A 21,509-nucleotide genomic window follows, 5' to 3' on the forward strand; every position below is an offset into this window, starting at 1 on the left:
ATACAGAGTTTAATTTTCTGTTTACTTGCTGTTCTAGAGGAACAATTTTTGAACTGTGAACTAAAATTTATGCTCTAGCGCTATGTATTTTCAGCTCAACCCCACATTGTAAAAGAAACCTCTACACATTAATTTAAAAAACATGAGTTCCCAATTAGTTACACATAGACAGTGTTAGATTTTTCCAACTGCAAAATGATTAATAATACATAATTAAAATGGAACCTGGATCAAGAACTCATCAAGTCTGCCTAATACCGTACTACTCTACCCTTTTCCTCTGCAAAAAAAGTGATCTTGCCCAGGGGATCTCAATAACTCTCAGGAAGTCTGTTCCTGCAAATACACTGTCCCTCTTATAAGGAATTTCCAAAATTCCCAACTGGGGAACTTCTTTCCAATATTTTCACTGCAAAAATATGCAACTCATAAAAGAGTATTAAGTAAATTTTGGAAAATGTCACCAAACATGTATATTATGTATGAAAGTGCTTTGTTAATATCCTTTATAGTTGGAAGTCAGTGGTAACCAAACATGACATACATAAAGATCAGATCACTATTAGTGCTATAGCTATACTAAATATTTTCTTAAAATCTGTGGAATTTCTTCTTGCCAGATTTAAAACAAAAAATTCTCATCTACTTGATTCTAAGCTAAGTGCTAACAAAGCGCAGACAAACAGAATAACACGTCTTTACTTATTCCTTTACATGCCAACCTTTCTTCCAGCCCCCCAAGTTTTGCTAGCAAGATACTCACCAGATACTCAGTTACAGCCCAGACGATTGTAATGAATACTGTAGAAAAGGTCTGGAACATATCCCAGCTGTTCAATGGGAGTAAGTACCATAACTGTGTGAACCACTAGATGCCACTCTTGTCTCATCCCAGTACAAGTCTGAGAGCATTTATGGTTGTTTAAAAAACCCAACTATGCCCTCCCACCCCTAAAGCCCCTTTAAAGATGTTCCTCTGGTATTTCAGCTATTTAGCATTTTTTTAATTAAAGTTACAATATGACCCAACTGTTTATAGTATTCCTTCTCTCCTCAGTAATGTTACACTTGTTTATAAATATTTCAAAGCTATCCCCTAGACAATTTTTTTTGTCACGGGCCTCTTGCATAGCTGTATTGTTCTGTGTCTCATTTTTCCCTTTGGGTGGAATTCACAAACTTCTGGCATGTGTATTCATCTGTGTTTCTGATTGATTTCACAGCCACTTACAGTACAAAATACTATGTCTATTTTTAAAAATTCTGCAAAGAACTTCACCTTTTCATTTTTTCTATACCAGATACAGTAGGAAGCTCTTGAACTTCTTGTATATTCAGTTTCTACCATTGGCAACGTCTCTACTACATTTGGCGTGACATTTCCATGCCAGTTACCTGTCTGTAGATGCCTATCCCCCAGTCTGCATCTTTCAGGATTTTCTTAACCAGGTAGTTGGTGAAGAATAAGTGTAAAAATGCTCAAGCTATTTGAGGCAATACAGGAAAAGTAAAAACAACCCAAACATAATCCTACAACCTTCAACATAACAATTGTAATCTTTCATCTGCACAAACGTAATGCAGACCTGGGCCTCAGTACAGTACATTTGAATTTCTTTAATCTCATAAAAGGAAGTGCTGCACCCCAAATGGCCACGCAGTTAAAATATTAAGCTTTTCTTCCAAATTAATCTACATCTTCAAAAGGAAATACAGTGGAGTTCCGAATATTTGTATAAGAATTACTGCTTTCTGCATCTTCCAACGATGTGGAATATAGTGGTCACTTGTTTCCAGAGAAATGTTTCCATATTCTGGAATGTCTTCTAAGATGATCACACAAAACTTATAAGAAAATGTCTCACAAACTTGTCTGTCTCACAAGAAAAGAAAAACCAAAAGAAATATGATGTCAGTAGCGTTGGACAAATAAGCCCTTAGATGTTGAAAACATGAACAGTAGAGATAAATATATCTTCTTTTGTTGATAAGACTGAATCTGTTCTGTTTCATTTGTGTGAATTTAATACAGCCTTTAATTATGTTATTTTAATACTTTTTTCCATATAGGATCAAATATTTTTGTTGCAGCTTTAAATGTATATTGTGTGCCAGCCAGTGTCAATGAAAGTCGCCATTTGCTTGAAAAATACACAGTATATGTGTATTTTGTAAGTAACCTGCAACAGCCTGTGAGTAACAAGACTGAGTAACAATGAAAACCTACAGGCATATAAAGACCTCCTGCCCATTCAATTCGGTTAGATTTAGATTTATCTGAGTACTTTGTGGAGTATGTGGAATGCTGTGAATTGATAGAAAAATGCAGAGGGATACATCCGTTGAGAAAGCCCTTTGTGCCCTGGTTAGATTCTGAGAGGCGAGGATTGTTGGTGGGGCTCCATGGAGAGAAATGGGATTGGAACGTTGAAATGTATAAATACAGGAAAAAGATCTTTGTGCATAAAAATGTGCCAGTAAAGAGGAGACTAGATTATTTAAATAAAAGTAGAGCTGTCTTTCTAGAGAGTTTATAGGCTGTATGATGATAAAAAGTAGTATTCTGTTCTTTTTAGGAAAAAAACCCAAAACCAAACCTATTAGTGGTTTATGGAATTAACAACCACACTACATATAGACCAAAGCACAGAACTGAGATGCATGTGGAACCTTAACTTTATTGCTTCCATATCTCTGAATAATAACTGTGCAACTTGAAAGTTCCCTTTTTGTCATTTGCAATGGAATGATTTAATTTATTTAAGTTTCTGTGATGAACACTTAATGCCTTACACATGTAGGGAAGAGTATAGTCCGTGACTCAAGTGCTCAAGTCTTGTAACTACATTCTGTGTGCAATGCTGCAGTGAGGAAGCTTTTTGTGGTCATTAGGAAATGTTGACCCCTCTGTTTGTATACATTGTCTTGACCATGCAGTTGCTGAAGGGCAAGTTAAGGGGATGTGGTTAAATTAGTCTGCAATTTTATTAACTCACTTGGGACCATAATAGTTATTTATTAAGGTCACTCTGTAGATCTGTTCTCCCCTTCTATCAGATCTTCTTTTTAGAATATCTTCCCAATAAGCTCCCCATTACTTTCCTTTTCTATGAATATTGAAGTGTAACTGAAGAAAATAAGTCTTTTACAAAGCTATATTGGCTCACACAAATGTGAGGAAACATTTAGTTTGCTTCTTCCCAACGGGCAATGGTTGGCAGGTCTGTTTGTTAAAAGAAATTCTATGCCCTCGGTTGAAGAGCTGCATGTCAAGGGTTTGCAGATGCCAGTTTTGCTCAAGAGCCACCATCTGCAGAAGCAGCAGTAGCTCCTGGGCTGTGCACACCTGCCCTCTCTTTTCCCATGCCAGGATCCTCACCCTACATGCATCTCAACCCCATCCAGCTCCGGTGAGGAGCAGCTTACCCCTTGTGCTCCCCAGCTGAGTCCCTGGTCCCTGCTGTATCTTTCCTCGCTTCTCCCAGTCACCAGAGCACAGCTGCAGCATATGTTGGTGTGGGATGGTGCTGCTCTGCTGAGGAGGAGTAAAGTGGCTCTGGCTGTGCCTGCAGACAGTGTGGCAGGGATGGTTGAAGCCTTGGCTCCTCATCGAGATAAGAGAGGGTGCCACTGCTCTGCTTGCAGGAACTCCTTACTGCTCCAAAACAGTTTTGTACTATGGTTTGAAAACCTCTTATGTCTGCTGTTGTCACTAAAAGAAAAAAAGAAATCTGAGTATCCAGTACAGTTTTCATTTCTGTGGAAGGAAGATGTTTTCTGAGTAATGTCTCCTTACCTCAAACCATGGGCAAGTTGCCCATGTCAGGAAACTTCTTGTCTGGCAATAAAGTACCTCGCTGATGCCACTTTCCTAGCAACCAAACGGGAGAGGGAACAGACCTTGGTACAGGGTTTCCAATAACATCATTGCATTCAAACCCCATTGGTGCACCTGGACCTGCAGAGGTGGTGGGACCAGGACAGTGTGGGGTGCTCCTCATGAGAAACCTCAGGCAGAGCTTGTAGGGTGCACTGGGGTGCGGGAAGACTGTGCTCTACAAGGGTCAAAGCATGTCTGTTGTCAGAGGTGGGGGTGTGCATGTATTTTTCCCCCTAATTAACTGGGATTTTCCTCCTCTCAAAATATTAAGTCAGAATGTTCTCCTCAGATGTAAAAGGGCAGGCATTTTGAAGGAAATTAATTTTAATTTAATAAAATCTGTTCCAAGACTTAGAATTTGCAGTAAGCATAACCTTTTATAAACCAAGCTGAATACAGTAGAATATACTGAATTTAAGAGAAGGGAGATTACATGACCAAATGCTGTTTTTGAGTAAATACCTCTACAAGGAAGTTTATTCCCTGTTAGCACAGGTATGTAGCTCAGAGGCCAAGGGCTAAAAATACAAGCATGGGCTGGAAATACAAACAAATATAGTTGAGTGAGATTTTATTTTCAGCTTTTGTACACTCCTTCATATGTTGAACCTGGTTAAAAATAATTATTTCAGAATGAAAGTAGTATGAATAATTGATGAGCTTATGGGTATAATCAATAGTCTATATGCTTTTTAGCTGACACAAGCAGTAACATAGTAAAGAATTAAGGATTATTTTATGTTAAAATCAGTACAAATACACTTATCAGAGTATGAAGTTGTAATTTGAATTAGGAAGGTGTTATAAAATAACTTCCGGTGTTATGATACACCATTTGTAATTTATTTATATTTTTTGGTTCCAACGTATAAAATACAACAATACAGCAATAGACTGCAGAAAATGGCAGCTCAGGACAGTTTAAAGGTAGCCTTATAACTGACTGTTGGGTAAAATGATTAGAAACACCTGAGTCCAGTTTTTCTGCAACATCCTTTGTGCTGCATGCAGTGTAAGATGCTGGTCTGTCTGCATGGCCAAATGCAGTGCTGTGAGGAGACTGTTAGCTGTGATCTTGAAAGCACAAGGTCTGTATAGTACGAGGCTGCCTCTGATTTCATAGGCTCTTCTCTTAATAATTCTGATTAACTGGGGCATAGTACTATGTAGGCGAGGTAATACAGCCTCCAGCTAATGTTTTTTATTCAGAATTAAGAGTTTCTGCCCTTGGCTGTGTTGTTACAGACTAGTTAACCGCAGCAGAGGTCACACCAAATTTAAAGCCAAATCCAAGATTTGAGAATGAAACTTAAATTTTTAAGTCAGGCGTTTCTTTTTTCTGTCTCACTTTTCATCTTTTCAGGACACTTGCAGTTCTGGGCAGAGTAGGACCAAAGTCGTAATTTCTCACGCTTTATTCCTTATATCACTTTTTTCTCTGTTGTCTTGCTTTGCCTTTTTTTAGTGTGGTGAAATACACGCTGAATTCAGAAACTGAGCATACATAGGAATGTATTACTCTTGCTTATTGCAGGTAAGAAAACACTGGTGAAAGCATGTGCTTGCCAAAGCTTTGCAAATCTTATATTAAACCTTGTGGAACCATGCCAAGCAATGGTGGACTTCAGCTATCATTAAAAGCTAAATTTCAATGAGATTTTTGCTAAAGTTCAGAGAACTCTGCAAGCAAATTTGAGCTGCATTGCAGCAGTCTGAGGACTGGTTTACTGTTCTGTATCAAACTCTAAAAATCTTTGGGTTTCATGTTTTCAGTATTACAACAAGTAAGTTTTGGAGATTTTTGGATTTGATCCTGACACACAGCTCCGAGCAAAATCCAGAGTGAACCAGAGTAGAAATCAAACCTGATTCTTCTCAAACCGTGCAGATGAAACCTGCAGCTTTTTTCCAAGAGCTCTGTATTATGTGCCTTTCAAAGGACTGATAATAGTTTGTTCTTATTTTACAAATACAGGCAAATAAGACTTGGCAAACAGCCTTGTGGGAAAGAAATGAAAAAGAGAATGAAGGAAAATAGGTACAAAGAAGCGTACCGTGAAATGATATGACTAAAATACGTGCATGGTAAATAGTGTGACATTGAAAAATGAAACATTCAGTATTACAGCCAAGGAGAGAAAAGCCAGCTCCCAAAATTGAGTTCTGGCAGTATGTTCAGAGAGTTGAATAGGCATGTGCTTGATTGCAGTTGGGGTGGAGAAAAAGGAGATCCACAGAGCTCTATTTCAGTTCTTTCTGTATTTTCCCACAGTATGAATTAATCACTTCTAATACTAATTATATACTTGCAACATTCTAAATTCCTGCATAAACTGTGGAAAAATGTGAAGACGTTTCCAAGGATGGAGCAGCTTTAACAATGAATCCGTATATGTGCTTTTGCAATTGTTTGCTGTGCGTCATATTCAAACCAGTTATGTTCTGCAGATTTACTCTTCTGTACTTTGATGGTGATTTACACTCCTAGAGAAGCAGTTTGGTGAAATTATGTCTCAGAAATGTGGAAGCTTAATATAAATAAATTAAATACAGGCGCTTGGTTTAAGTGAATCACAGTCTTTTGACGTTTATAATTTCAACACATGATTGTCACCAGCTAGTCAACCTCCGTGACTCATGGTGATGCTTAAACTATTGGCTTGGTAGAAAATCTAAAAAGTAAGTTTGGAGGTTTTTTCGCTATTCTAGGACGTCTTCTGGCCTGCATCCACACAAGTAAGACAGATTCATAGATACTAAAAACATATTAGGAAGATGTCATTATTACTTATCATTCTGAATTAATGATGCTCTGGTTAGCTTGCCTGTAAACATTAGGTCAAATGAAGAGTTTCTTCCAGGCTTTGAGATACAGATAGGCAATTATTTTATTGCTGCAAAAAGCAGAACCATCGCCTGGCTACAGTGGTGAAATTATTTCAGCAGGTATATCTGAGAAAGAGCTAAATTCTTTCTGTTACTAGTGTTGCTCTTGCCTGGGAATAGATGGTGTTGTGCAAGCTGCTGTGTGAAGATTTCATCCAAAGGGAACCTGTTAGGAAGTTGAATTGGTGTGATCATGAGGGGCAGGTGCTGCATTCAGGAATGGCAAGTTTGAGCAGGACTTTTTCAGCATAGTCTGTTAAGTGCTCAGGTAGGGAGTTTGGCGTACTGCTCTGTAGTATTGTGGGTGGTTTATATTAGAGGATGTGTTGATACAGAAATGCCAGTAATGCTTTGGAGGGCTAGTAATGCTGTGGAGCATTTTTCATGAAGCAGTTTCAGTCCTGCAAGAATGACAGATGTGATAATTTCTGTCTTACAGCTACGAAATCAAGACCAATCTCTCCCCTGAGAGATACAAAATGTTGATTTTTTTTCTCTGTTTGCTTGTTTGGTTTTTTTCTGCATTTGTAACAAAGTGGTTAAAGATCATTATCTGTTGAAAAATCAATTTTCAGCAAATTTCATTGTAGAAATAAATAGATATGCTTGGCTTTTCTAATTTGAAATAGAAGAAATTGCAGTTATCTTGAAGCAAGAAGTAAAACTTTGCATTTCAGAAACAACATTTAGAATTTCACAATTCTTGCTTGAACTTTATTAACCTACGAATTTGTGATTAATAGCAGAGCCTCAAATAATAAGGCTTTAGTTTCATCTGCATTTCATATAAACTAGGTTTAGGAAGAAAGAAAAAAGAATGAGTAGAATAAGAGAGAAACACAGGGTGAAGCTCTTCACCTGTTACCATCTTACAGTTCTTTAGCAGATATGTTGGGCAGCAATATGATGTGATGTACAAATACTGCCATCGGAAATACTCTGATGGTTTAAGAAACATAAATATCAGAGCTAACCAGGAAAAATGGGGGTGAGCTGATCTAGCTGCTTTCCATGGAGAACTGCAGAGGGCTGGCTGTATTTTGAGTGCTGCCTTCTCTTTTCCCATTTGTTAATATTTACCTGACAAAGTCCTGGCTTTCAGTAATTACTATGAAGCTCAGCTAGGAGAAAACCCAGCTTGAACTTTGGCTGAAAGATACCAGTGTTGTGCATTAATACTTTGAACTGGAAGCACAGGAAAATGTATTGAATGGGTAGATCTTGAAGAGTCAACGCTGCTTGTCTCTTTCTAAATGTCCTTACTGAAGACCAGGAATGCAATTTGCTCTTTGGCCACTGCTGACTGTATGAATAATTGGGAGCTGTTAAGAGCTACTGGTGCAGCGAAGCATGAAAAGTCAAAATTATTTTACCTTCTCAGGCACACTCATACTGAGGATTTGGGCAGTGGGTATTAAAATGTGCAGTTGGAAACCCTCTTAATTCTTCTTGATATAAGTGTTATCAGACTAGCTCCTTAGTCGTGTATACATTTCAAGATAAAAGGACAGCTATTGTTTTCAGCAATAGCAACCACCATTCACATTGAGTCCAAAGTCTCTGCATAACTGTAATAGAGATAAGAACCTTTATTTAATTGGATATGTCTCATTTCCTTGAAGTATTTAGGACTTGTCACTGTCTAACTGAACCCGAGATGCTGACAAATATGCAAGTCATTTGTAAAGCAGTTAAAGGACAGGATAGATATAAATAGAGACATTCTCCTGATTAGAAAATAATCTTGTATTAATAATAAGTCTTCCTGTTATAAAACTCTTTATAAATACAGTAATATTCAGCATGGGAATTGGAGAGATTTCAGGGATGTCATTTCATTATTCCCAATCAGCTTTACTATAAAAAAACTCTTCAAATTTTCAGCATCAGCATATAGCTCAGGTAAACCTAAGCTCGTATTTGTACTGAATGTTTGATGAGGAATTATTCATGGCATGTTTCTGTTTTAAGATGATGTGTGTTACATTAGGAATTTTGAATGGTATCCATTAGCATAAGCCCTTCTGTCTTTGAAAATATTTTTTTGTCACTAAAGTTTATAAATCTGGTTTAGGTCTCTATGTTTGTTTAAACTACAGATGAGTAAATGGCGGAGATGTGTATTACATTTCAGGTTTTCCTAATGATATGTTGTATGTATTGTTGTTCAGATCCCTGTGTGGTCTAGTCACTCTATATATTATTTCAACAAAATAGCTAATGACAAGCTGGTTGCTTAATGAAGTGCTTTCATGGCACCTTATTTAGGAGGGAGGATCTTTTTCTGGCAGTTGAAGGCTAGCGTAACAATATCTAGTGTAATTTTTTCCCTGGAATCTACATGTAGTGAGTCATCTGTGTAGTAAACTTATGTCCGGGAAGCCTGAATTAATAACCTATGGGTCAGTCTCACAAATTTTTCATTATTTCAAATACTTTTTCCTGTTGGTTAAGCCTTTTGTTCAGGACAACATCAAATTGCAGCGGTTAGATGGCTTATGACTCGTGGTTTTCAGGGAAGCTATTGGCGCTAAGCATTATTATATTTTTATGAATATTGTTTTAGCTGTGGCAATAAGGTTAAAGTTAACACATGCAAAGCTGATAAATCTTTTCTATAAGGAAGTACATTATATTTTCACTAATCTGTTTCTACAATGAATGATTAAAGGCAATGTAGGATTTTCCTGCAAATCATGATTACCAATTTCTATAATCTTTTTACATTCAGCTCTTCTTCTTCCATGTAGATACACACAGGGGAACTTATATATCTGTATATCATGTTTTTCATTAAGAAGATAGTAACAATTAAGAAAAAAATCTCTTATGTGTGTGCCCTTAAAAGTGTCATTCTTCATATGATGTTCTGGTAACAAAAGAAGCAGAACCATAGATAAACATCTGGTAGGAATGAAGGATTCTTCATGTTTTTACTAGATGAACATTTGCAACTGAATGATACTGTATTCTCTCTCATGTCTTGTTGTTTTCAATTTATTCTTTACCAGAGACAGGAAGGGAACAGTGAAATAGGAAATTAAGATGTTTAGAGAGAGTAACTAAGGAGAGCTGCAAAATGGTTTTTAATTTGTTTAGATGGTTGAGAGGCCTCTTCGTGTGTGATCTTTCCTGCTGAGTTGAGGGAAAAGCATAAAGACACCATGTACCCAGTCTGGACTGCCATTGTCCGCTGGTGACTTCCTCAGTTCTCAGCAGCTGGTTCACGCAAGGCCCTTCCTAGGAATGTTTCTTAGATTCTTCAGTCTTTGGAAGATGTTATCTCTCTCACCTCTTTAGCCTGCATTTCTAATGATTGTAAACAAGACTGGGAAGCAAGCTGGATTGTGGGGTAGAAGTCAAAAAACTACTAGTTATCCCATCAGCCAGATGGGTTTCAAACTAGAATTTTATATCTTTGGTTGCCTTGATTTGCCTGATGATCTTTTCTAAAAGAGTTTATCTGTTTTCATTCAGAACAGACAAAAGTGCTACACAAATTACAGCTGGAACATGGAAAATGGTAATGTTTCTGAAAATCTAAATAGTTTGTTCAGTTGCTTTCACAGAGCCTTACACTATGCTGTGGTTTGACCATAACTCTGAAGTTATGTGTAGGAGTACAATAGAAACACAGTCTACAGCTCAGTAAGCATAGTAGGAAATTGTCCCATGAGCATCTGAGACTTCAGTACACTGAAGAAATAATCATACATGCTTCAGATAGTTTCATAACGTTGCTCTGACAAGTTCAGTTTATATAATGCGTTCCTTTATTGCTGCTGTTATTTTTATCATTGTTAGTCTGTCCTTGCTTGATGTGAAAAATGGCTAAAAGTTGAAAACATAGAGAGGCCATTTTTATATTTCACAATCTTAAGTATAAGACTGTACCACTCATTTATGCACACAAGAACAGGAAGTGCATAGTGAGTGCATGGGTGTTCATTTTACCCATATAGATATTTTGCAACATCCAAGCTCTTAATGTGCCTCTCTTTGGACCTTCTCCCTGCCCCTCAAGCTAGCTCCCAGGCCAAATACAAATTAGTATTTGAAGCAAATCTGCCTTAGCTGGCAGATTCAGCAATCCGACCCAGAATGCAGATTCTGAGTTTTTCTATCTAGGGCTCATTCTTGTTGAATGAAGTAAAGAAAAGACTCGGAGTACGATATGTAAAAGTATTTTCTTTGTGTATTTTTTTAAAATTTTATCCGTATAATCAATGTAAAACAGCACTGTAAAGAATCGGGGAAGTGATACTTGTGCTTCAGCAATAATCCCATCAGAAGGCATTCTGCTTTTAGCATGATCTACAGGTTTGAAGAGTTCTTTCATAGTATAACTTGAAATTTAGAATAATATGTTAGCATATAACTACAATTTACAAAATATCCTCTCAAGTTTAGGGCTTCCCCCTTCCTTAATTATTCTCATGACCAATTTTTTTCTTTGTGAGATTTCTTTAAACACTTCAAGTTCATTTTATGCATAAAATAGATGCTGTCATATTTTTTTATTTATTTATTTTTTTCCCCAGAACTGTGTGACTCTGGAGACATGTGTTTCTTTTATTAAATTAACTCATCATTATGGTCTTGTTATTTCAACTGTGGGCTCAGCTGACCAAATTTCTATATTGCATGAGAGAGTCATTAATCATTTGAAGAGGATTTGTATACATTCTGTTGCTCAACATCTCATCTCTCATTTTACTCCCAAATAAATTCAGTAATGTCGTATGTGTTCTTTTGCTTTCCTTTAGGTAGTCAATAATATTAATTTAACCTCCTGTGTGTATAGTGGGTGGGTGGGAGTAACAAAACAAACCTTGGATTGCAGTGAGCACCATGAAATTTTGTTCTGTTCTAGTTCTTCAGTATTTAATTATTTTGATTATCCCCCGTTGGTATGAGGAAAAATAAAATCTGGTAAAGTGCATGTTTAATTCGTCATTCAGAGCCACAGTTAGTGTTCAAATGATGTTGACTGCTGGATATGAACTGCTTATTACTTTCTATTTTATTAGGGATAGTTATTAACCCCTAACCCAGCAAAACAGTATATATAGACAACAGATAGTTGTCTGCTGTCCCTGAGCATATCTTCTTGAGAAGACAGTGCAGGTCTTGCTGGATACAGAGCAGCATTATATGCATGCCTTAGACTGTGAAGAGTCTGGGTTAAAGTTGCTTCTCATGGGAGGCACAGAAGATGTAGAGCTTTAGAAATATTATTTTCTTTCTGCTTGGAAGTAGGAATGAGGCACTTAGGGCATATGATTGTAAAAAGGCACAAAGAAGTCAGATACGTCTCCACTGATTATCAGAAGCAGCCTTGAGGTTGTCATCAACCTGAATGTGTCAGATGAGCTGAACACGCATGGAAGTACACTGATTTCACTTTAAAACTTTTCAGCTTATCTGTTTGTGAAATAGTTTGGGTTTCTATTTCTATAGCACATTTGAAACTACATGGAGAGTTTTTTTTTGTATTCTATATTGAACACCATTCATTGGTTACATTGTGGTAAGATGGAAAACTTTAGAAATATTACTGCATTGATTCAGAAGCAAGTCTGTAATTTTACTATTTTCTTTTACAGCGTTATTTTATAGAAGTTGTTGATCCTGCTTGTTCACTAGCTGTGTCTTGATCTACAGGGGTTTAAAGAGAAATGAGGGAGTCCTGTTCTAGCTAGTAATGAAAATGGTATTATGAGATCAAGTTTTGCAGCTTTTTTGCATCCGTAAAGACACACAAATGATATAAGTTGGTTAAAAATACCTTCACAATGCTGCTCAAGTTTAAAATATGCCTATCTTTATGCCTCGAGCATGGCCAGTAGAAGTCATTAGTTAATCCTATAAAAATCACACATGCTTGATTTTTGCTTTTTTTTCCAAGTTGCTGGGAAAGAATGATCCTGCCCACTTTTTAAAATGTGGTTAAAAAAAAAAAAAGGCTGATATTTTAAAATCAAAGTGCTATCTCTGTTATGTATCAAACTGCATTTCAATTTTTGTCTTTAGACTTTAAAACAGAAGAAAGCTGCCTTCAGTGTGTGTCTGTGCTTCTTAAATGCTCAACCAAGCTGCAGAGATTTTGTAGCCCCCTCACCCAAAGCATCCTGATAACCTGTTGGCATGTGTTTTGCTCTAAGTATTTTGCATCTGTATTTTGGCCACACCCCACATCAGTGGGATACTACTTCTAATATAAAAATAAATGAGGCATAGTGAGGGTTTGTAATGTTCTGAAAATAATATTCTAGTCAAGCCTGACTGTGTAATGTTGTATCTTCTATTTCCTAATTGGAAAAGGGAGGATCACCACCACTGTAGCGTAGAAGTAATGGCAAGCTTGGTATAAATGTGTTCAAAATGTTTTAACGTCCTCAAGTGTTTAGAAGTGCTTGTTAGCCTTCCTTTGTTTTTTTTGCTCTTGCATACAGCAAGTCCTTTTGGAGTGAAAAGCTTTAGGCTACTTGCTGCTTCTTGCAAAGTGTGGTTTAAGTAAAGCCCAACAGACCTCTCATGTTTGTTAGCAGGAAGAATATCTCTGCGTCTATCAGGAGCAAGTTGAGAAGGTGCATCCTCAGCACAAGCACAGAGCCAAGGGAGTTCTGCCTGTGCTAAGCCCAGGTGTAAGGGCAGGAGTGAGCGTTTTGAGTGCAGCTGGGAAGGGGCTGCAAGAAGTATTCCTGTCATGCGCTTGCTCAGCAATAGGTGCAGACACAATAAGCCTTAGCAAAGAGCCACGCTACTGTACTGGCAGATTTTCCAGGTTTGGGACTTCAGCCTTTTTATTGTTCCATAGTATTAGCTTTCTGGTATTTGTGGTGATTATGTGGTTTTGAAATGCACAACTTCCACATTATTTTATTCTGGTTATAAAATGATTCACTTAAGTCATGACATTCTTGATTAAAGTTGCTTTATAAATTTTCAGTAAATTATCTCCATGGTTTACTTCAGGTCTGTATGAGCATAACTGGCTCTGAACTTACTCATCTATGTCACTGGTATCTTTTTAACATAATGTCTTTCCTTTGGGAGAAGGGAGAAATTATGGTGCCACCAAAGCAGGGATTTATTTTGCTCTTTAGCAGAAAGTATTCCGCAGAGGTTTTTATGTGTATTGAAATGAACATGCTGATCTCTTGTGTTTCTAGACCTAGCAAAAACATTAGCTCTTCAATAAGGCTTGTCATACAGGTGTCCAAAATGTCAGACTGGAAGCCTTGTCTCCTTCTTTGTTGTGTTTACTAAGTTTAAAAGCGACCAAAGAGTTTTTGTTCAGCCTTGTGATAAAGAAAAGAATCTTGAGAGCTTTTGTATGTAGAAACAGATATTTTAGAGGTTACTTATCTCTAAGGGAAAAGTAGGCTTCATCCGGAACTTGTAACCTGAAGTGACTCTTTTTAACTTTAGTTGATGATTTGAAATAGCCATCATAATTACTTGCTACTTGCCACTTTTAGGGAACCAGTTAATCCTTACAAGACGTCTGAGACCTTCGTTATCAATTTGCATGCTGGTATAATTGATTTTATACTATAATGAAGTATTATTTATCCTGTTTTAAGACCATTTTAATAGGGTAATTGTATTGAGAGGGAATGGATAGCCCAGGGTAAGGTCATCTTAATTTGATTGTGTCAAAACCACATCAGTTGTTTTTGCAAATTTATGAGTAACATTTTTGTGCTATTTCCATAATTAAAGAGGGACTGATCGCAACATTTCAAATGCCAGGTGTTTTCTGAGTTTTACTGTTAAAGACATGAAAAATGGGTTGGGGAGAGAGGGGAGGAGAAGCATTGGAAATTCGTACAGAGGAGCAAGTAAGAACTTTCATAGAACAATCAGAAATTATAAAGATGGCATTTTACAAAAGATGCCAGTTTTCTGAAAGTTAAAAACTTCTTAAAATTCAAACCAGTTTTTATTGAATGAGGTAGTTAGCTTTTATGAACTTTTATACTGCTAAACATCAGACTAAGTTCTTGAAGACAAGAGCTTTAATCATATGCTTCAAAATATAAATTCTCCTTACTGGACAACTGTGAGAAGAGACTTTTTTGAGCATTAGAAACTGATATGCATTCAGACATCTGCCTCTTCATTAACATGTGAATACCAGAGTGGAGACTGTTGTCAATATGTTTTTTAGTAAGCAGCCCTCCCGCAGAGTGGATAACTGTTCTCACTTTGTTTTGTATCATGAACATTTCTCACTTTGTATCATGAACATTTCTGCCCTCTCAGAAATGTGTCCTACTTGTCAAAGTCTTGAGAAAAGAAACTTTTTTTTTTTTTTTTTTTTTAAATTCTCTGACGATGATAGCTGTTTTGCTGAAACGGCAGTAGATATTCGAATTATTGTTCATTTCTAGTTGTCTGCTGTTTAATGCTAGGTTTTGCTTTCCGCTTAATTTCCATGTTATTTACTACTTCTCAATTTTCTCTCTGATGCTCTAGCATTTTGAGGTTCAATACAAATTCCATAAAGTTTTCTTGATTTAGTGTTTTCCAGAGACAACCAGCTTTGTCTTTAGATGAAACACTGTGAAAATGGTTCTTGCATTGTTAAAAATTATCAGTGTAACCACAATACTGCTATAGTTCTGACTCATTAGTGCAAATCATTCCTGGTTGTGTTCTTACACCTTCCTAGTCCTCATAGTTTTGTGAATGAGACTTTTTATTTTTATGTTGTCTTGGCAAAAATAATTTCTGTACTATAGAAAAAAATATATCAAACTAAAATTGTGGCTTGCATTTTTTCATACCTTTAAAACAAACTACTCCATTTAAAATATGATGAAACCAACTGATACATGTTTTCTTTTATGTGCCAAGAACTTTCTAAGTTGCAAAGGCAATTTGCATTAGGATATATCTTTTAAATTAAATGGTAAATATTTATATTTAAATAAATGAGCCATTTACAGTTGTAACAAATATTTGATAAATAATTTAAGCATCACAAGATATCTGTTAACAATAAGAAAAATGCAAATAGAAATACAGAATGTCACTCATCTACCACAGTTTGTACTATACTGCAATTATGCAAAACGTGCACAATGCTTTTCAGTACTATATCTAAATTACTGATGTCTTGTTTCAGCTAAGTGTCCATTGTAATCAAGGTGCTTGTTTAATTGAGACGTTATGCAAAAAAAGAAGTGTCTAAACTGGAACGGATAGCTTCAAAATTTCTTTCTTGCCTTGCAAATCAGTTCTCCCCTGCTAACTCCCCCATGGTTCTCATTGCATGCCACAAACTTTGCATTTGTCCACATTTTTCTGTGATACCTTTGAAGGAATTAATTTTTTATCATCATTAACATATGTCTGTGGCAACCATGCAAAGAAATCATACAGCATGCACTTTTGTATTGTGGCTGAGTATTATGGTATTTTAAAACAAAGCTTGCCTTTGCTAGCCAACATGAATAACCTGTAAAAAAATTTTGTGATTGAACTCCTAACAGCCCCGTAATTCTCTCTGCTATGTTTATACCAGTATGTTGGAGCAGCCCAGGGTTCTGCAGACTATTTGCAATATGATTCTTTGGGACGTCTCAAATATGGTCAGCTCCTTGCTGAGGCAGACTTGTCCAGTGCTTGTTCTATTGATCACTGCTGATCAGTTTATATTGGCTTGCATTGGGAAGGCTTTCTTCACAAGCATAGAATATTACGAAAACTGAAACTCCGGTTTGTCCCCAATTTTTATGGCTTTGCTCTAGGTTGTCTTCATTACGATACAGTGGGGGCTCTCAAAATGTTTGATCAAACATTCAGAATGACCAGATGCTGCTAAGGAATGTACAAATAAAAAACACCAATGTATTTACTTGAGAAAATTTAAATGCACAAAAGTAGAAGAGTCCATATTTTGGTCTTGAGATGCATATAATAGATTATAGGAATGAGATTTCCTTTGAGTGCTGACTGTCCAGTTCATTGTTCACTGTGCAATTCTAAATGTAAGGTTAGTGTAAACTCACCCATTGGCCAAGTCACGGTAGAGACTGGCTATGCTACCAACCTGGATAATTATTTTGTTATGCGACTAATAATTTCTTGGCATGTTTTATCGTGCACGCTCAGAACTCACCTAGTTAAGGTTGCATCAAATATTGACCTTCGTTGACAAGATTAAATTGAAGTAATTTTCTCTTAGTGCTTAGCAGGTAGAGTATTTGTGTTGCCAGCAAACAGGACTTTATCCTCTTTGGGCATTATCTCAAATGCAGTGTCAGAACACCATTATCTCGAATGCAGTGTCAGAACACCAGATGGATTTACTTTAATATTTTCTTTTTTCTCCAATTTTTACTTTTAATTTTCCTTCTACCACCTTTCAGCTGTCACACGCATCAATTTCCTCAGGAGGAAAGTGACAACAGAAGCTACTGTATAACAGCTGTGCTTAAATGTTGATCTTTTTCAGTAGCATTTTTGAGCTGTATATGTTGCCTGATGTTTAATCAGGTTTAGAACTTGGGCTGTCTTAAATGTTATTTCTATAGGCTTCTCACTTGCAAAAAAAACCCCAACCCCAACAAACCAAACCCCAACACTCTCTAAATCAAACAGAAAAAAACCCCAGAAAAATATTAATTACTGTAATACTGTAAGGACAATTTTATACTACAATTTGCTTTAACCCCCTCCACCTCCCTACATAAATCATATTATTGTGTATACACTTGTAGAATTGAAAAGAGAAAATACAGACTCAGACCAATAAATCAGTGAATACTAAATATACCAAAGAAACAATCAGTCCTAAATACCCTTAATTGTGAAACGAGTGGTTTCATTTATTTAGAATATAGCAGATTTTAATACTTGGCTAGCCTTGCCACTTACAGAACATGATGAAGGAGGATGTCTACTAATTAACTCCTTTGGAAAAGGAAATAACCCACTGAATGAAAGGAAATAATATTCTTTTAGAGGCAATTTCCATGTGTAATCTGACATTTTTATTTGAAATTTGATCACTTTTCCTACCATTTTCAAAGCATATTATAAAACCCAGGGGCAAGGTAAATTTGCATCCTTGAAATCAATATGTCTGTATGTGAATTACTGTAGAAATTATTCCATGATACATAAATGCAGTTAAAGGAGAACAGTATATTGCTACATATTTTAGTACAGAAATTTTTGTCTTGAAATGTGCTCGCCTTTCTCTTAAAGTGTAATATTTAAATGCAAGAGTTGGAGTTAGGTGTTATGAATGCTTCTAATGGTGGTCTTAATAAAAAAACAAAACTCCAAATCCCCTTTGATCTCTTTGTGACAGTCCTGATAAGACTTACAAAGCCAAGAAGTATCATGAAAGCAATACAATGGCTTATCTGTAGCTCCAGCAGTTATGGAGGCGATGTCATGTTTAACAGAGAAAAAGGAAAACAAACCACCTCTTAAAGGACAAGAAAACAAGTGGTTTGGAAACCAGCTGAAACAATCATCTGCACCCTGGTGCAACTGGACTGTCCAGGGGTTGTGAAGAGGGAGGTGGTTGGCAAGAAAGAAGCATGTAGTATAGAATTTTATTTATTAGTATACTCCCAGAGGATGGAATATCAGCCTTTTTTCCAGACGTAGATACTATCTAATATATCATGGAAAAGCTGCACAACTTACTCTTCCATGCTTGGAATTGGAGTAGAATTGTGTTTTACAACTGTCATTACTGCATGGCTTAATGTTGGAAGGAATATTCTGTTTCTCACTAAAATGGGAAGTACAAGTTGGGCTTTCAAGTCTTCTGCCAACTGTCTCTGGCTTTTGCAGAAAGGGTAAACTGAAAAAGCTGCTGTCACATGTGTGCAGCAGGCATGCAGTGCAGTTAATGATCTGTGATAAACCTGGATAATAGGCAGAGATGGAGAAGGTTTCTTCCCAAGAAAATGGGAACTGGTGTTTCTTGGAAATGATTATGTTTCTTCATCCTTTTGGTTTTGGTATGAGAAGAGTAAAATGTGTAACAGTGACAAACCGCAAATGGCATAGAAAAGGGTAGCATCTGTGGGGGTGTTGAATAATTCTAATAACTTTTGGAATTAATTAATGAAACTACATCTTTAGACAAATTATATCTTTATTCTTTTCCTTACCTGGGGCTCCTGGATTTAAAAAAGAAAAAAAAGGCTACTGTGGGTTGGGCTTGTTTTTTTCCTGAACTTGAGGATTCACTAGCTGTCTGCATATGTTCATGAGGTGTATGCAGTAAATTTGGCTCATCTCAGTATAAACCGGTAAAGTAAAATAACTTTAAGATCAGATGTTTAATCATGTCAGATTAGTTTCCGTTAGATTGATTTTCAAATACTAATGTGTCTTAGTCTTTGTTATATGTGATTAATGTTCTGTGGAATACTGAGTTTGTCTGAATATTTCTGTCATACACAGGAGGTCCTCAAAATCTAGCTAATAGACAGTGACTTTGTGTTCTACTTTAATCTAAAATCCAAACTATGGGTTTGCCATTTTGAAAACCTAAAAGAAGCAGGATATGGAGAGCTGCTTTCCAAGTAATCCTCCATTTAAGATACTGGTATTACTGGGGGTTTTAATGGAAGTGTAGATTGTAAGATTTTAAGTAATTCTTGCTAGTAAAATGAGTTGCATATCACACTAAGAAAGAGTGCTTGTGAAAAGCCTTTTAAGTTTTTGCACTTGCTCGTCTGTTTTAGCTTTGTAAATGGTATAATATATTTATCCCTATGCAGGTTGTATAGATACATGATCTATGAATGCATAGATTTATGTCTATTATATTGATTTACTCTCAAATGGATAGTTGGGAGAGAGACTCATATTGAAATTAATGAGATTCTTCAAAACCAAACTTTGGTCTCTCTCAGTTAAACACATCACAAACTGTTGCCAAGGGTTAAGGTTATTTAAGAGGTTAAAAAGTAGTCCTCACTGTTGCTTCAAAGCTTGATAGAATTTCTTGTTAAACTAGGTCATAAAGAAATCAATAATTTTATCTAAATTGCTTTTGCTTAGCTGGTTATAGTTCTGTACAAAACAGAGCAAATACTCTTCAGGAGTCTGTAACAGGTAGACAATAATTTCTTGTTTAAAATAAGTCACCGCTAAGTTTATATGTCTGTATTGAAGTATGCATAATTTTACAAAACTCACTATGATGTACATCTGTAAAATTCAGGATAAAGCAAATATTTTTCTTTAGGAAGTGTCAGTCAGTACATGTTGGGGAAGCAACAACAGATGTAGTTAATATTCCTGTGAAGTAAAAATATGTTTAGTTTCTCAAGGCCTAAGTTCAGCACTGATAGCAGTTCTTAAACTGATTGAAATAAGCTAAATAGATCTATTGATATAAATAATTATCTAGGGATTTATTCAAATCTAGAGACCTTTGTATTAAAAATAGTACATACATTGTTTTTGTTCAGGGTGTTGTTGGGCTGCCCCTGACATTTTCAGGGCAGCCAGAGTTCTGAGGTAATATGGGGTTTTCTTGAGATGTATTGATAAGTCTGGTTTCAGAAATGTACCTGTACTAGCAGTACGGAGGGAATCTGAGAGATGATAAAAATATCTTGTTCTTCTGTTCTAGATCGAGATATATGTAAATGCCAATCAATGAATGATAAATATGTTAAAATATTAAAATCTCATGGTTTTATGCTGAATGTGAATTCTGAGTACTGAATGTGGGTTTCCATTGCAGTATGAATACTTCAATGCTGTGCTCATAAATGAACGAGATGAAGAAGGAAACTATCTGGAGCTGGGGAAGGAGTTCATTCTAGTGCCAAATGACCACTTCAATAACTTGCCTGTGAACATCAGTCTGAGTGATGTGCAAGTACCAACCAATATGTACAATAAGGGTAAGAAAAGAGCTGGTTTATTTCATCATTTCACTGACTGAGCTAGAAAATTCCTTGCTTTTAAAATGAAGCTGGTTTTAGTTTTCCAGTTTGCAATTAAACTGAAATTTCAGCAGTAGAATGCTTCAAGTATGACAGTTCTCTAATATCCTTTTGTTCCGTGGCAATTTAGCAATTTAATATAGTCAGTGGTTTGCATATTGGACTTGCATGAATTCTGTCATAGAATGTGGTAGAATATGCTTATTCTTATTAATTATTTTCCAGGATCTCCAAATCAGTCGAACAGATCTCGCATTGTCACAAGTCACATTCTGTCTTTGCTGAGAGCTAGAAGTGTCTTTTGAAGCTACAGGGTAGATGGGTGAGGAATATTTTATTAGATTTATGCTCTCAAGCTTCTGGGAATACTTCTAGCTGTATATGGCTGTATACACAGCTGCTGTGAGTTTTTAGATAATATTTAGGAAGAATAAACTACATTAAAATTTCTACTACCCTGACTATTTGTCATAGGTGCTGAATAGCACATAGAAGTAACAAGTAGCTAGGTTAGATATTAGGAGATATGGACTTAGGTCTAAAGATTGGGAATGCAAACTGAACTTGGGTACACGCTTGCTCGTTTTTCTTTTACTGCTTCTCTTGGATCAGACAGCAGAATATTCTAATTTTACTGTGCTTATGCAGCACCCATCTACTTATTGTTCCCAAGCCTGTAATAACTGAAAAATTAAGAAGGAAAGCACCAAAGTTTCTGAACAATGTCTACAGTATATGTGTCATCGGTCTGTAGAGAGCTGCCTAATCTCATTATCTGGTTCCTCTTCCTTATTTTAACTATG

General features: G+C 36.3%; 1 protein-coding gene across 6 annotated transcripts in view; it reads left to right on the top strand.

The window, feature by feature from the left end:
* The window catches only part of CACNA2D3 (calcium voltage-gated channel auxiliary subunit alpha2delta 3), a 546,863-nt gene that overhangs the window by 248,030 nt on the left and 277,324 nt on the right, over positions 1-21,509 (top strand). For all 6 annotated transcript variants that reach the window (XR_003993879.1, XM_030502305.1, XM_030502306.1 and 3 more), the window contains one exon: positions 20,502-20,664. Coding sequence is in view for 5 of the 6 variants with exons in the window: in XM_030502305.1 (XP_030358165.1) it covers positions 20,502-20,664 (163 nt within the window). In the remaining variant the exon portion in view is untranslated. The remainder of the gene's footprint in view (positions 1-20,501; positions 20,665-21,509) is intronic.

This window comes from Strigops habroptila, chromosome 11 (assembly GCF_004027225.2).
Source record: "Strigops habroptila isolate Jane chromosome 11, bStrHab1.2.pri, whole genome shotgun sequence".
Taxonomy (NCBI): domain Eukaryota; kingdom Metazoa; phylum Chordata; class Aves; order Psittaciformes; family Psittacidae; genus Strigops; species Strigops habroptila.